Raw genomic sequence first — 17,109 nt, forward strand, 5'->3', positions numbered from 1 at the left:
TGTGGGCATGAAGTATTGTTCACCAGCTCACTGTTCTGCTGAGCAGCCACGTCGCTTGTTCCCTGTCTCAGGTTATAAACGATGCTGAGCAGCTCAAAATTGCTCACAGCTTAAACGATGTAATCATGATAACCTAGCCTATCTTACCCTACTGTGAGCTCTACTTTAATAATCTTGCTTAATAATTAAACCACAATAAAAGCAAGCCAAGGGGTTTAAGGCAAGAGCCAAGCCAAGGTGTATCAGAGCACTGCTCCAAACTTGAACTGAGCCATCACCTAGAGACAGAGGAAGCCACACAAAGGGATAGCAAAGTTGTTGTGCAAAGGGTCAGAAAGATGTAGCAGAAAATTTGTATCCATTGGGACTTGTGAAGCTGTGAGCTGCTCTTGCTAGCCAAGACTGCAGTAGTGCCCTATTTACATCCTTTTCCCAGGAGACCATCTTGTTATCTAGCACACACACTCCACTCAAGACTTCTTGTTGATGTAGATGCTCTGACTAAACCCTTATTCCCGATGATTATCGAGTATAACATCAGTTGCCAGTTATTTTTCAGAATGCTTTACCCCTCCACTGAAGAGTACAAAGACATCAAATTCCTTGGACAGAACTATTCCTTGCCCATGATGCTGCATATTGTGTTATGGCAAACTATTTTTTTTTTTTTTTCCCAAGACCATTTCATACAGAGTGAGAAGTTAGATTAAAAAAAAAACAAAAAAGGAAAAGCAGGAAAAGAGAGACACACTGCTTCTGTCACTCTGCTGGGGACACTGAGAACAGGGTTAGGCCAAGGCCTGCCCATGGGCAGGGCTTGCACTGGTTCCAGGAGGATTATGCTTGTGTGCATGAGTGCATGACACAGAACAGATTTGGTCCTTGTTGCTTTGACTTTTCCAGGATGCTCCATTTATTTGTGCATTTTAGGAAACAGACTGGTACAGTCAAATGTTCTGTACCTGGGTTCCCCTTCTCCCACGCAAAACAGAAATAATATTAGGCTAAAAGCATCACCCATGCCAGAAGATGAGAGAACCAAATCCTTTCAAAGGCAAAGGACTTACCAAAAACCACCAGGGTTTCACCTCAGTAGGACTAAACAAAGAACTTCACCAGAGTCTGTGACAATTTGGCTGAAGAGACAATGAGTCAGTTTTGTATTTTCAGACCAAAATAATTGTCTGAGTGGGGGAACACTTTTGCCTCAGGTTCCTTGAAAGTGGGAATGAGAGGATTGGTATTGCTGAGATAATTCCAGAATTTGGGTTATGGTGCAGAAAACAGATTCACATTCTGCAGTGCGAAATGGGGTATATTTTGTCTTCATTGTCTCACCACCACCTCTTGTAGGATTTGACTGCAGCATGGAAGCATCCTGATATAAGTGCATCGTGTTGTTGTTACTGTAGTAACTTATTACCTGGACATCTTTTGTTATCTTTATTGCTGCAGTACCTGGTACAAATGTACCACTGTTTGTCCACACACATTGTTATTACTGCCTTATTCCCCAAACTAATTTACTGCAGCATCCTGTTGTGTCTTATTGCTGCATTATCGAAATGCTACTTTACTGCAGTGGCCTGTCTTACCTTATTGCTACATTTATTCTGGTATTATTATGTCAGCTTACTGCCACTTTTTATGGCTGCCCTGCTACCATTTTATTACAGTACTCTATGGGATCTTAGTGCTGAGTTATACTGAGAGTACATTAATCCATTTGCTTCAGCCGAACGCTGTCTGCGCTGGCTCGTTGAACCTTTCCTAGTGCTTGTCCTGCTGCTGTTTTGCCACAATAGCCGCGAATGCTCTGGATACTCTATTATCCAAATAACAGTGCACAGCCATATTTCACAGCCATAGCCCTGTGAGTATGGGAAGTTTTGTAGCTAGCTTGCGTAGCTTGGACATTGTAAAAGCTTTCCAGACTGTTTTCCCTTGAATTGATGCCATTTAGAACATAAACAGAGGTGGAAAGCTGAGTTCCTAACTCATCTTCAGCACGATGAGGTAGTTGGAAGACACCGGACATTTACAAAGCAGCAGATTACTGCTTGCAGTGCTCAATGGGATACCATTGGGTGTACAAAAGTAGCATCGCTTGGAATAAGCAAGGTCATTAAAAAGCAACAATTCAAGGATGTTGTTCATGTGGAAGTAGTTACATGTTAGCATCACCATATGTGAAGTAAAAGACATGTGAAGAACAGTTGATGTATATTCCCAGGAGGAGGGCTTGTCTACTCTCGTGTTTGTTTTGGAGAAATTTAGTCAGGAAATGAGGAGCAGAGCTTTCTTCCCTCCAGAGGATATGCAGCTCTGTCCGCTCAGCTAGCCATTGCTGAGCAGATTAGTTTGCACGAGTGTGCATTTAAATGGCAAGCTGTTCAGCATCCAGGCCCCCTGATGCATGCCCATATGCATACTCTCCATCTCTGTAAGAATTCCCTCCATGTGCTCAACTGTTGAAACATGGAATATTCCCCACAGGCAAAATACTATGGCAGCCATCATCACCATCCTGCAGGAATAAAGCTGAAAGACAAAGCAGAGTGCATTGCTCACAGGGCAATGGCACATCCCCAGGTTTAAGTCTGGCATTTCTGCTGCCTGCACAGACCATAACCCAAATTCCACCTGTCCCATCACCCACCAGCATTCTCCAGTCCTGCCCACATGTGCCCCCATGCTGCAAAACCTGAGGAGTCCCTCCGTGAAGCTACCCCATCCTGCCCCCAGGAGACCTCTCCAGTGTCAGGAACTCACTGCAAAGCAGAGACCCACATGTACCACTTTACCATCCCTGCTCCTTGCTACACACCACTTTCATGTTTTATGCGTACATCTTGCCCGGGAATGCTCTGCAGACCAGTGTGAGGGTTCACAAGACAGACCTCCCATGGGAAATACCTTGTGGCTGGGAAGCACTGGCAGTAGAGTAGCTTGGAGTGCGAGCAGCTGTTGGTTTACAGAGCTCCAGTGATGCATGGCACTGTTGGGTTTGACAGAGATAAAAACACCATCCACAAGGCTCTGAGAAGATATGACCTCTGCCTTTTCCTAGGGATGACCAAGGGGGCACATGCATGAATGAACATGTGAGCCTTTTACACAAAAACTTGCTATTGCCCAAAGGGACCCTTTGGTTGGGTGGGTAGCAGAGGACAAGACAAATGAGTCCTGCAAGGACAGCTAAGTGACAGTTTGGGGGGACCAAATGTCATCCTCAGAGTCAGGGGACCACAGGAATGTTGGGGACATCCATGGTGGTTCTGCAGTCCTGGAACTGTCTTGTGGTGTCATGTATATGTAGGATGAATTTGGTCTGAAGGCCTCAGACAGAGGGCTGTTTAGGGTATAGGCATGTGTAAAGAATGAACATCATACTCAGTAGTCTACTGTACATTCATGCAGGTGTATGGACCTTAGGAAGAATTAGGTAGATATTAGGACTTTGCTGCAGGAAAGAAAAGAGGTATCAGAGTGAGAATTGTCATGGGCAAAGAGGAAGGTACTTTTTCTGACAGAAACTATGCTGGCATGTTTTTGTGCATACATAGGCCTTAGATATTAGAATAATACTTGCCTCAGAAGTGAATGTTGTTGATAGCCAGCTGTCTACTTAGCTAGATGGTTTTGCCTAGGTAGGAAGGCAGACTTGTAGCCGTATAGCGGTTTCTACCACCTGTACAAAAGCCAATTTGCCTTGGCATGAGTGAAGAAGACCAAGAAACCTCTAGTTTCATGTATGCTTCAGATCTGAACTGCTTACAAAATACAGGAGATTTCATGATACTAAGTCAGCTGAGTCTTGAAATTCTTCTTATATATAGATAGCATACTGTATGTGAATGCAGGCCATTTTCCTATCTGCAGCTAGTGTAAGTGGATTTCATAATAAAGTCACTTCAATCCTGTCCTCATCCTAGCCTCATACCTCCAACAGTTTGAAACAAGCTACTGGGTCATCTTTTGCTGTTGCATTTACGGGCTGCAGGTCATACGAGTTTTAGTGGAAGCTCATTTCCTTCAGTGGTACAATTTCACTCTCAGAATGATGCTGCTCAGCAGGGTCAGTTATCTCAGCATGATATCACAGCTAGATGTGCTACTGTTTAGGGAGGGTCACCTGGCACCCAGTGCCCTGCCCATCCACGCCCTGCTTCTGCTGCTCCCATCTCCATCAATTCCCTCCTCTCTGTAGGCTGAATTTTGACACCTGCCCACATCAGAGTTGCCTTTCCCTGGACATGTGTGAGCGGATTTTGGCCCTCTCCGATTGGAGAGCTGGAGTCTGGTTTGGTTTGCTTGGAGAAAAGCTTGAACATCCGTCATTGATTAGATATGCAAAATCTTAAATAAATAGAAAATTAAATAAAATATAAACCAGCTCACTTTAAAATACTGTGTAAGTGTGTATGTGCTTGTGTGTGCATTGCACATCTCAAACATGACTTTCTGAGCATCAGGCAGAGCCTGATCACATTTGCACTACGCGCACATGCAGAACGATTCCGCCGACATCAGAGAAATTGCACCAGCATCAGAGTCTGACTGAAGGGGGCAGATCCTCAGGTGATGAAAATCACTCCTTATCTCCTGACTTCAGCTGAGGATCTGGCCATCATCTCTGGACATGCTACATGCTATTGGAAGGACAATGAGTAATGAACTTAAAGAGTGCCTTTTTTTTTTTTTTTTTTTTTTTTTCATCGCTTTAAAGGAGGAGAAACATAGGAAAGAAAAACAAAGTTAAAGTCAGTGAATCTGCAGGAGAAATGCATTTGGGATTTTGTGAGAAGGAGAAGCAGCTTCCAGCAGATATTTTATTGGATCCAGACGGCCACATGAAAGGGAGTAAGTGAGGTTGTGGTGCCATCTTATCACAGTCACGTTTGTGCCAGGGAGAAAAGAGATGTGGAAAAACACTGATCTTTCTCAGCTCTTCTTTCTCCAAGGTGTGGTTGGGTCTGTTTCCTTAAATGATGAGACAGCAAGCCCTCACCTTGTCGACCTCTTGTGTATGGTGAAGTGTGCTCCTCCAAACCTCAGTTGGAAACAAAGTACCTGCAGAGAGCTCAGGGTCCTTAAGGAGCTGTGCGGACAGGGAAGTGTTGGTGTAAACTGTGAAGAGAGGTGCTCCACTGGCGTGTGGCTCTCTGCTTCCACGTGCTCAGGCTGCCTCCCGTGCAGGGACCCGCTTTCCCTGAAATGCCCCGTCCCTGGTAGCGGTCCCAGCTGTCTCCTGCGGGGCGGTTGCCTGGAGCTGTCAGGAGGACTGCATCAGGCCCGTGAGGCGCTTGCTTGCCAGAGACTTTCCCTGGAGGGAGGAACAAACAGAAGAGATCCAGAGGTGTAAGCGATGTCGTAGAATGGTTTCTCTGGGAGTGAGGGGCAGGGGCTTTCCCACAGAGCAGAGCATGAGGTTCTCCTGACAAGGGAGGCAGATGGGGTGAGCAGGCCTCTAGAATTTCATGTGCCTTCAGTTTTGCCCCAGGAAAGTGGTTTGGCAAGGAGGAGTTGTACCTAATGATGTCCATTGGCTATCACCCAAGGCTGTGCCCTGGGACTCTGTCTTGTGAAGATATTTCCTTTTTCCCGTTTCATGGCAACTGGTAAAAGCAAAGCCCTGTCCTACACTCACTGCTACTTGTTCTATCCAGTGCTGTCCTGCTGGTGCAGAGCTCTACCCAGCTTGGGGAGGGACGCACAGACAAGGCTGCTGTGAAAACTGGGATGTCCCTCCCACAGTCTGTGTATCAGTATCAGCTGCACAGCATCCACCAGGAACAGATCTAGGAAAAAAGTAATTTCAGAAACAGTTTAGCCTGTGCCTGCCCTCTGTCACTCACCTTGGCACACTTGGTCACTTGCCTCCTGAGTTGGTGCCTGTTCATTCCTGCTTGGCCCACCTGCCCTCCCTGCGCTCTCCTCCAAGCCACCAATGCAACACTGTGGCTGTGGCAGCCCTGCTGTCAGCTACATGAGCTTTCCCACTGACTGGCAGGACCAAGGACTAGGAAGAAGGAAGGTCACTTGCACATCTGAACCCCTTCCCTAACTTAACCATGCAGCAAAGGACCAGGAGCAAAGGACCTACAGGACCTACTTCAGGACCTACAGCCAGTGTTCTCCATTTGCAGACAGCGTATATCCACATAGGGAATACTGATGGCTTTGCAATTACTGATATAACAGTGAAAAACTATCTCAGGTGTTGCACCAGTTACTGAATTTCTTTGGTGAGCTTTTCTCTTGAAAAATGATGTCTTTCTTAAAGGGAAAAAAAAAAAAAAAAATCTTGCTTGAAATAAACATTCAGGGAATACCAGAGAGCTGTAGAATACCTAGCAGCTCTTAAACAACCTCCTCTTCATTACTATATTTAGCCAAGATTTCCTTTGCAATAGAAAGTCTTACTGATTGCTGTTTCAAAGAAAGAGACACAAAAAGAGCAAGAGAAATGGATTACTCAGTGAAAATCATTAAACGTAAAATGTAGAAAAATTCAAAATTTAAAAATTAGCAGGCTATTTGAAATAAATATTTTTAAACAAGTTAACACTCTAGGAAAACAGAAACACTTCCCACCTCCCTTTGATTTCTAATCCCTTTCCATGTAGGGCTGTTCCAGGAGGATGTAGCTGTTCCCGACAGAAGTGGCATTTCATTACTGATATGTGTGACTTTCACCAAATAATTTGTTTAGCTGCATGAGCACACGCAGCTTAATCTGTCCATGTTCTGTATACCAGCAGTTGGCCGCAGGAAAACTGTCATCATGCCAATTGTCCTGCCTGGGAGGAGAAGCCCACAGGGCTCAGCATGGGAATGGCAGCTCCATGCCAGAGCTCTGCAGACACACCATTCAAGATACGCATTTTGGGTGGGGTGGGGTTTTTTGTTTGGTTGGTTTGTTCTTTTTCCCCACTGTAAATCAAAATTTCAATTATTATTATTTTAAAATGCACTGTTGTAAAGCTTAGCCCAGTGCTACCCCAGGGGGTGGCCAAGTCTTCTGCAGGGTAACATGGCTTGAGGGGGCTAAGACCAGGGCTGTCCTTTTGAAGCTATTGAGGAGAGTGAGTGCTAAGGAATTATCAGTCCCTGAATCCTATTTATAGGAAGAAGAAGGTAAAGATATGGATGTTAATTTCTGGGATAATAACGTCTGAGTTTAGGGGGGGGGGGGGGAAATATTTGGGTACTTCCTCAGGAAAAAAAATTAACAAATAAGCCTTGGTTTATATAATTCCTATTCAGTCAGACTCTAACTAATCTGTGAAAGGCAGCTCCTTTGTTATCTTCTCACAGGCAGGTGGCTTGGGGCTAGGCCAGCTCCCTGCATCAGGTTCTAGCAGGGCTGAGGAGCAAACACAGTTTCACATCCCGCCCCCATTTCAACATTCCCGTGTTCAAAGCTGGAAGAAGAAACGCCGGTAGTGGGCCAGGCTGAGGAGAGGGGACAGCTGCCCTGGAGAAGGTGGTGGGTTGGAAACGGAGCCAATGGCCGTGGTTTGTGCAGAGCAAAACTTCGCTCATGGGTTTCCCAGTGGAAACTGCTTCTCGTTGTGGGGAAAAAGCAGCGGTCTCCATCTGCAGCTCCCCCGTCCCATGGGAAAGGCGTTACCCTGGGAACTGCAGCAAACTTCCCGCCTGCAGGCTGGGATGAGTCCCCAGTGCAAAGCCCGTCTGTCTGGGAGGAGAACTGTGCCAGGGAATGGCCTCGTGTGCAGGGACACGCAAACAGATGGGTGCAAGAAGCTCTGACTGAAGACAGCAAGAAGCAGGCAGCAATTTGTCTGCTCGGCTGTTGTGTTCACCTCTGTGCTAGGAGAGATGGCAAAAGGATCCCTGGAATTGCACAGAGGGATTAATGCTGTGACATTTTTGACTACAAGCAAAAGCACTGTAATGTTCAGCCCCCAACTAGAGGCATCCTGATGCAGGGGATTTTGTTTCAACGCAATGTTGCCTCACAGCAAGTGTCAGCCTCACAGCATGGGTCTGAGTAATACAGACATCTGCAGGCTGGAGTTGGGTGGGATGCAGGTGTTCGGTTTAGGATTCTCTCATCTTAGACACTCTCATTAAAATAAAGAGGATCAGGAAAAAAACTGCATTTCATTAGGAAAACTGGTATCTCTTTCCTATTACTAAAATGAGCAAGAAGGGAGTAAAACATTGTACAACAGGTGGAAAAGCTGGATGGGATCTGCAATCCACCTGCTGATATAAATCAACATGACTCAGTTGTTTTCGCTGAAGTGCTGATGATTTACACCACTTGAGGGGCTGGCCCATGGTATCTCTGTTTCAGGTTTAGCCCTGCAGGGCTTCTAAGGCACAAAGCCCATCAGGAGACACAAAAGATTTGCATCAGCTGACCGAGAAAAGCCTCAGTGCAGCACACTCGATGGCTCCTTTGTATGGAGCAGTGGCTCACTCTGCAGGGAGCCAGCATGCTCTCCAGGACCCCCAGCCAGTCCATCCAAACCCACCTGCCTCTGCTTGCCAAGAGGGTGTCCATGGCCAAAGAGTCCAGGATGGCCACAGCATGCTTTAGTGTCGTGGCTTACTGTCCAGAAAAGAGGCGTCTGGGTGACCAGGAGAGGGTGGCCTCTGTCCCCCTTGAGACAGCAGAGGTGAGATGCCCCCCTGTATTCTTTGTGGTCCCACAACCCTTCCCTGAGGCTGGCATGGTGTGAGTGCCTGAGTCAGTCAGGCAAAAGGCTGCTCTGAGAAGCTGGAGGTGGCTGAAATAGTTCTTAATTGGATACAACACATGCCAAAAAAGTTCAGGTCCAGAAGGGCATGTTGGGTCTCATCTACTGTGTGGAATGGATGGAATTCCCTTGGGGATATATCTGACAGAGCAAGGATGTTTCAGGTTATTATGATGTGAAGGTTTGAAACAAACAACACCTAGTTTCTTTAAAAAGGTTCAACCAAAATAAATTATGTTTTCCTTCCATGCATCTTTGTTTAGCATGAAACCAGTGGCTGTCTCTACCTTTCCTTTCCCCACTGGAAGAGAACGTCAACAACAACTGCTGTATTTTGAGGAGAAATTTCATCTGAGCTAAGCTGGCAGGGGATTTGGAAAGTGTACCATCTCAAGCTCAGCACACTTCAGTGCTTCTTTTACTGTGCCACATGTATATGCTGAATAACTTAAGACAAGATTAGAGTGGATGTAAGGAGTAAACTTTTTACATGAGGTCTAAAGTCTACAAAGAAATTCCCAGTCCTCCAGTCCCAAAATATTTGTCACTACTAATTAGGGTTACGACAATTAAAAGCCCAGACTGTTGTCACTCAAAGAGCATTGCACAAGCATTAGGGCATATGTTGCATGACATATGTTGTGTGTCGTCTTGGATGGAGGAAGGCTTCCTTTTCTCTCATGTCCTGCAAGCAACTGAGCTGTTCCACAGCTCACAGGCAAGGATGACATGGAGCTTCACTGCATTTGGTAAACGTAATGTCCAGTTCTCTCTGTGCTGCTGAATGAATTTTTTCTTTTTTTTCATTGAACACCCCCATGACATTTCTCAAAGGCAGTGGAAAATCTGAATTTGGAATAACCTAAGGAAAACATCAGGGAATTCTTAATAAACCTCATGAAACTGTCTCCTGGAATATGACTTCCAAGTAGGTGGCTATCCTTACTGCTTGGCTACATGTCCAGCAGAGGACTGGACCTCAGCGCTTGTGGACCATCAGGGCTCACTGAGGCCCAGTGAAATGGAGATTAACCTATAGGTCACAGGAGATGGTTAGCATCTTTAGTGGCTGAGCCTTTGTTGAGCGGCTACTAAGCTAAAGTATAAAATGCAATCGGCAATTATTTTAATGAAGAAAAATACAGCAATTTAACATAGGCAAGAAGCCAAGTAAGGAGAAAAGGGTGTCTGGGATTTGATGCAAAAATGGGACAGCACTCCTTTCAGCACTCCTGTATGAGCCACCAGTTTCCATCTTGCTCCTTGCTTTTATCTGCCAAAACCAGCACTTTGTACAGTTAGGAGAGAAGCGAAGAGTGGAAATTTTTAAATATTTTTAAATGGAAAGTTTCGTTCAGTCCAGTACCCATAGCTTCACATAGTGTTGATGTGCTCTGCCCAACACGGCTCAATTCAGCATGCAGACATTCCCCACCCCAAGCATACAAAAGCCAGAGCTCCCAGGCATGTTGTCAACAACTTACCTGAACACCCAAGCAGGATTTCTCCCATAAGGAGCTTTTTATCTCCCTTAAGGAGCTTTGTGGCTGCAGCAGTGGGAGAGAGGAGAGATGGCAGCACAGGCTCCTGTTTGCCATGTCAGTACAGACCAAAGTGCTTTCACACTGACTGCTCACCTCCACATTTTAACCCACCAGCTTGGGGTTTTGTTTTCCACAGCTGGCCCCACTTCTTGCTTTCAACCCCTCATTTGTGCTCAGGGCTCTCCTCTTCCCAGTTTGCTGCCCAATCTGCTCCAGCCAGAAGCATTACCTTCCTGGAAGGGAAGTCACCTTTTGGGGGAGCACTGTTGCCCTGCCCCCCTTTGCAGAGAACTGGGGCTGGTCTGCATCTCCAGTGGAGGTGAGATAATTCTCCTTCCACCAGCTTGAATCTGAGCGTTTTCACATCACTGCAGGCACTGCTCAGTCTTCCTTTTAGCTAACACTACAAGAAATTTGGCAGTGGGAAGACAACATCCTGCAGCCAAATTTTACTTCTGAAGAGATTGCCACGGCCCCAGCACTGCCAGCACTGGTTTTCAAAGTTATATTACAATGCAGATCTTGGGGAAGCTTTATTTTTGTCCCATTTAAAAATATTCTTTTTATTAGATTTTTTTCATTAAGATATACATTGTCAACATAAGATAAATGTAACATAAATTAATGAAGTTAAATAAGAAATTGAATTAAAAACATAAACAATACTGGAAAATAACTTAGTTCAACACAAAATAAAAGACACATAAACTATGAACATAAGTAACATAAATTAACACACAAAATGTGGTGGACAATACCACAAATTACACACTGCCACAAACTGAAAACAGGAGCTGCAAAGTGACTGTAGAGGGTAAGGTGGGGCCAGATGCTCCCAGCATGCAGAATGCTCACCTGTTCTTGCCAGCACGATCTCATGAGTTACCCCCAGATTTCTGCAGAGTGGACCCCACTCCTCTTCTAAGGCTTGACCGACAAGTTACCTGAGCTTCTTGCCATTCCTGCCCATCAAAGTGAAGCTCAACCACCATGGGTTACATTCCCACATTTGATACTGCTTTTTTTTCTCTTCTAGCTCATATCTCTTATGGGAACAGTTCAGAGCTTCAGCCCAATTAAAACCAGTGTCATCTATTCCCATTTTAAGGTGTGAGGATTTCTTACTAAGGATTTCTTCCTAAATGAGGCGTTGCACTTTGCTTGGAGAAATACCAGTACACCACTGCATATGGCACAAACCAGGACCTGTATATTCACCCACTCCTAGCGCAGCTTTGTAACAGCTGCAGCCCTCCTCTATCATCCCACTAGCACCACACGTAAGATCATCTTCTTTTGTGGTGCAGCCTCGGCTCCTTGTAGCTGAGAGTGTGTTGGAGTCCAGGGCAATTTTGGCATTAGTTCAGGCTGTCGATGGACTGCAAATTCAGGATGTGTTTCTTCCTTTGACAAAAACCCAGGAAGACAGAGGAGCAGATGGATCACTGCAGCCAGTACACAATGGTGCAGCAGACTGGGTTTTTTCAAGCCACCTCAGAAAAGCCCTAACTGAAAGTTGCTGCTTTGGCTCTCAGGTGGGGTGTGATTCTGTGCAAAGGACTCAGCTTGTCTGACAGCCTTCAGCACGACTGGGAACCAGATATGTAAATGTCTTGTACAGAGGAAAATGGATGCACCACTGAAATATCAAATCTCTCTGGAGTATCAAAATATACTTGGCTGAAATCACAGCAGGGGTACGGTAAGCACACCCTCTGTCCAAACACCTTGCTAGGATCATGGTTTAGTATCTGCCGCTAGACCTGTCTGGAGTGAGAAGGTACCCGCTTTTATCTTCAAGGGTTTGTGTGTGGCTCAAATAAAATGCAGCAAATTAATAGTGGGTGTGTTTGAACTCTGTAGAGTGCTTTTCATCCAGAAGAGTCCCCAAACACTTTCACACATAGTATGCAGTAAGAACACTCACCCATTTGCCCTCGCGGTGGCAAAAGGAAGTGTGCGCACGCAGCCTAAACTGTCCGTGTTCTGCCATCCTGCGCCAGCAGCACTACACAGCAGGGCTTTCAGAAGCGAAGGATAACTCATCTACTAGAAACAATGAATACTTACCCCTTAAAGGAGCCCCAATATATAGAGCAGCACCTGTGCAGCATACAGGTGACACATGCAACTTACCCCTTACCAAACCGGGTAAGGTACCACGATGATACCAAGAGCAGATGCGGTGCATGCCCGCCTGCAGCAGCGAGTCAGTGCATGCGCCATGCAGGCCATGCATCCGGCCCTCTGCAGCCCCAGCTGTGGACACTGGCTGGCTGTCACACCAAGGGAACAATCACACGGCAGGCTGCAAACACGGGCTGCAGCCCCTTTGTGCTTTGGGTATGTTCTGATGCTGCCCATCACCTAAGGAATGCAAGTTCCTTTTCTCAGTACAAGCAAGTTTAGTGACTGGAGTAGTGAAGTGAACACATCTTCTTTTAAAGTAAAATACCTTCCAAAGATAAAGATAACCCTTTCCCCAGATGTCTTTTCTTGATGACAAATCTAAAAAGCTTTGGAATCGAACCCTGAATCCCTTGCCTTCTTGCTGTCTGTTCTGATAGCCACTTCACCAGCATCTCAGTGCATCATCTTTTTCTACCTTCCCCTTTTTCAACCACTATTCTCTACCAATAGTGGCTTAAACCTTTGTCGTTATTGCAGGTTGTGAATACTTTCCATATTCTCAAATGCTGTGATCTATTTATGCAAGCTGGTAAACCTGGGGAAGTGAAAAAGTGGGAAAGGTGGTAAATATATGACAGCTGTATGAGATTATCAAGGAACCAGGAAAAAAGATGACATTGGGCAACAATTCTTCCTGCAGCCTTACACCTTCTTCACTGCTTTCATGGTTACTATTTATAATACATCACAGTGACACAGCTGTGCAAAGCATCACACAGTTCACCTGAGAAAGATAAGATTCCATCAACACATTTCACATGTGTGACACCACACTCATGAATTAAGAATGGAACTGACTTTGACTTGGACTCTGATCCGACAGTACACAAACCAAGAAGACATAAAAAACAGCATGAGTAGCAGTGGCCAAGAGATGAAGCTCAGGGTCAGGAAGATGGGGAAGCAGCAGTAAAGAAAAACAATAGTGACAACATGGAGCTGGGAGACAGCTGAAAACATCAAGGAAGGGACAGACAGGCAATCAGGGTAGAAACTAAAGCTTTCATAGCTGTATGATGCAAGAGAGCAGATACGTATGGAACCGAAATAAAACATGCAACTGTGAACTTCTCTGGGCACTGAACTGGGATGCATTTAGGTCCTGGGACAAGAATTGTTCAATACGAAATTACCAAAAGAGACCAGAAAACTAAAGCAAAGGAAATGCTACCATGATAACGTCAGTTTGCATCACTGCAAGGAGGAGGAGAGCATTTTAGACTCCAGACAGAAGGTGTCTTGGGCACGGAGCATGATAAATACATTGAATTTACAGGATTTCCAGTCATTTTTGTTTCTGGAAAAGTTATCCTTGGATGAGAAACCCAGGTGGAGCACTGGCTCCACAGCCGTTAAGGATGTCATGTGGGGCTCTGCCTACAATGCTTCTGGGTGAGAATACAAAACCACAAGACTGGTACTGCTAAGACAAGGATGACAGCAGCTCCTGTTTCCCGGCTTCTCCTTCTGTCTGTGCTATGGTTAATGAAGCTGGGTGAGTCTGTTGATTCAGTTATTAACCTGTGCCTGGGAACTGGGACAATCTTCAGTCTTCACTGACATGCTGTACTAATGTTCCATCCAAAATGTCCAGGACTCTTTGAAGAAGGGTCATTTGAAAACTTTCTTACATCTTTAATCTACAGTCTACTTCGCACACAGCTCAAACACAGACCATCTCATCCTTCACCTGATTTTCTTTCAACACTGTCTTTAATTTACAGAAGAGATTCTTTGCTTTCTTCAGGTAAAGACCTTTTCTAGTCCAGGAAGATAATGAGTAACAGTATCCCACATCCATCAATTCAGCCAGAATTTGTAAAAATTCTGCCTAAAGAGTAGATCACTGCTCTGGCCACTCTCTTGTTCTTCAAAGCACAAAGACTGAGAACTCTTACCCTCTCAAAAGTGGTACATGTGAGTGTGCCTTTTGTTCTTAAAGAAATATCAGCTAGGAATAAAATCCAGAGATCTTGGCACCACCTGGACTCTGGATCAGAAATTTTAACACCTGTTTTCTTCCAGGGAAAATCTGGAATATAGCCATTTTAGGAAAGTCTGAATTCAAGTTTGGGTATCACGGCCCAGGCTTACCTAAGTTACCTGCTCAGGCTGGTATCCATAGGTTTAATCCCTGTTATTGCTGAAGTACCCACTGCTGCTTTTAGAGATAATGCTCAAGATGCAACAAAGGACGACCCCCACCTCCTATTTCCTCCTTTATTAAATGCAGATGGCTACCAGCACAAGTTAGGCACAGACTCAGTGGCTTCCTTTATGAGACAAAAAGCAGCAGTAGTTCCCCTAAATGTACTCATTAAAATATATTTTTCTTCTACACTTGGCCCTGAAGGATCATCTCAGCTTATGAGAACTAAGCTTCTGTCTATCTGATTATTAAATAATTTCTAAACAGACAGGAAACTACAGTGGTTTAAACAGCTAGGCTGAGACTGCAGGGCTAAAAATAGTATAGCAGGCTCCTTTTAATTAGTAAGATGATGAAATATGACAGAAGAGAGAGATGTAGATATATGGATCCGTGTGTATGTATGTCTTTAAAATTAAGTTATTACCTCAATACTAGATATTATTTATAACATATATGATACATGGTGTCTGATTTTTATGATGCCATTTATCTTCACTTGGGAGAGAAGACAGGCTAACTATGCTTTCATAATGTCAATCCTTGTTGTTTTCCAAAGGAAAATTGTAATAAGATAAACCTGCCACCATGCACAGTGCCATCCTTTTTTAAATGAGGTGGATTAGTAAGTGCTCCAAAGCAAGAGACTGTCAACTCTGCAACTCTGTGATATCGACCGTTCCCCAGGGCACCCTGGAGAGCATGGAAGAGCCAGCCTAGCTTTATATCTGTGATTCCACAGCATGGGAGCCTGCCACAGGGTCAAAGGGGTCAGGTACTGTGATGTTTATCCTACCACTCTGCTGCCTATGTATTTTTGAGGACTCTTCAGAACCTGAAGAGAGGAGGAAAGACATCTGCCACCCCTCTGCTCCAGCATCACTGGGCAGCACGTGCCCTGTAGTGTTCTGCTCCACCATGCAGATGTGGCCCTTTGATGCTCACCAGATGACTGATGACCATGTTCAGTCCTGGGACCACAAAGCTGCCATGAAACACATGGACATCACAGCTGTAGACTTCTGTCAGGAGAGTCAAGGAGGCTGAGGGTGCCTGGCCTGTTGGGGGCTGGATCAGACAGATGTTCCCTGACTCCAAGGGGAACTCAGACAGGCACTGCAAACCATGCCCTTTGGTACTGAAGGACCTGACTGCAGTGGGCACAACTCCCTTTTGGCTATTGCACTAAGGTGTCAGCTGATACTTTGTAAGGACCTGGAGGTAAAAGGTGAACCATCACCACAGTGAAAATTGCCCTGTCAAAATCTTGCTCTTAGTGTCATGCTTAATGTGGACCAGAGAGCACCTGGCGTTCAGAAAGATTTGGTGCAAAAACATTCATTAGTCATGAGATGCCTTCTCTTGGTCAAAAGTATCAAGCCAAGTGGGCCTTGAACGAGTTGAAGACTGGTATTAAAAAAATATGTAAAGCCCTGTTCTTTCTTATTCTCCATTGATCCATGTGAAGGTGGAAAACCTCAGGCTGGCTAGCAGAACTTCATGGTGTCTTGTTAAAGTATGTCAAATGGTTTGGAGCTAATCCCTGTCTCCTGAGTTATGACTCTGAGATGAGCAGGAGCCCTGTGGGTAAAACAACTTCAACTTGCTCCAAGTCTGTGCTCCCAAAACCAAGCGTACAGCATTCCACCAAGTACAGGAGACCAGTTTGGGAGCACTGAAGGATTTTTCAGGGGTGCACCTTAACCCAAGTAAGAGACAAAAAGCCTGCAATACTCTTTGCAGTTTCCCAACACAAAGCTTTACCGCTCTTCCTGAAGTGTGGCATTTTTTCCTGTCTTTGTCAATCAAGAGATGATGAGACCCAAGCAACCAGGATAGGCAAACTTAGAGAATCTGATTTTTTTCACTCAGGTGCAGACTCCCTCTCTAAGATACTAGACACGTCTAGTCTTCTGGCTACAAGCCAACTTTCTCTGATATGGAAAGCAACACTGTAAGTACAGTTTTTTGAGTTTCATGAGTGGCTCATGAACCCCCACCTCCATGCACCCGCTCTGGCTCTATGCCACCTGCAATGTTCCACCAAGTTTCCCAGATTTAAGTACAGTAATGTAAAAGGAAGGACTCTACAAGAAAGGGGGTCCAAGAGAGCTGGTCAATATTCAAGCATCACTTCTTCCAAGCTCAAGACCAGTATATCACCATGAGCAAGAAATAAAGCACAGGGGGCAGAAGACCCCTTTGGATGAGCAGGGAGCTTCTAGCAAATTTCAAACAGATTCTGGGATATGGAAAAAGGAACTAGCCACATGGGAGGACTAAAGGAACAGTCAGAGTATGTGGAGATGTGACAAAGAAGGCCAAAGCCCATTTGGAATTAAGTCTGGAAAGGAATATGAAGGACAGCAAGAAGGGTTTCTACAAGTACATCAGAAGCAAATGGAAAATTTGGGAAAATGTGGGGCTGCTGAATCAGATACATGTCCTGGTGACAGAAGACACAGAGAAGGCCCAGTTACTGAATGCCTCAGTT

The 17,109-nt window shown here is 45.1% G+C and overlaps 1 protein-coding gene across 6 annotated transcripts in view; it reads right to left on the bottom strand.

Moving 5' to 3' along the window:
* Positions 1–829: 829 nt before the first annotated feature.
* Positions 830–17,109, bottom strand: part of RGS6 (regulator of G protein signaling 6) — a 274,185-nt gene continuing 257,905 nt past the window's right edge. For all 6 annotated transcript variants that reach the window (XM_040066247.2, XM_040066249.2, XM_040066244.2 and 3 more), the window contains one exon: positions 830–5,326. In XM_040066247.2, the coding sequence (XP_039922181.1) occupies positions 5,276–5,326 (51 nt within the window). In that variant the 3' untranslated portion in view covers positions 830–5,275. The remainder of the gene's footprint in view (positions 5,327–17,109) is intronic.

This window comes from Hirundo rustica, chromosome 6, assembly GCF_015227805.2.
Source record: "Hirundo rustica isolate bHirRus1 chromosome 6, bHirRus1.pri.v3, whole genome shotgun sequence".
Lineage (NCBI taxonomy): Eukaryota > Metazoa > Chordata > Aves > Passeriformes > Hirundinidae > Hirundo > Hirundo rustica.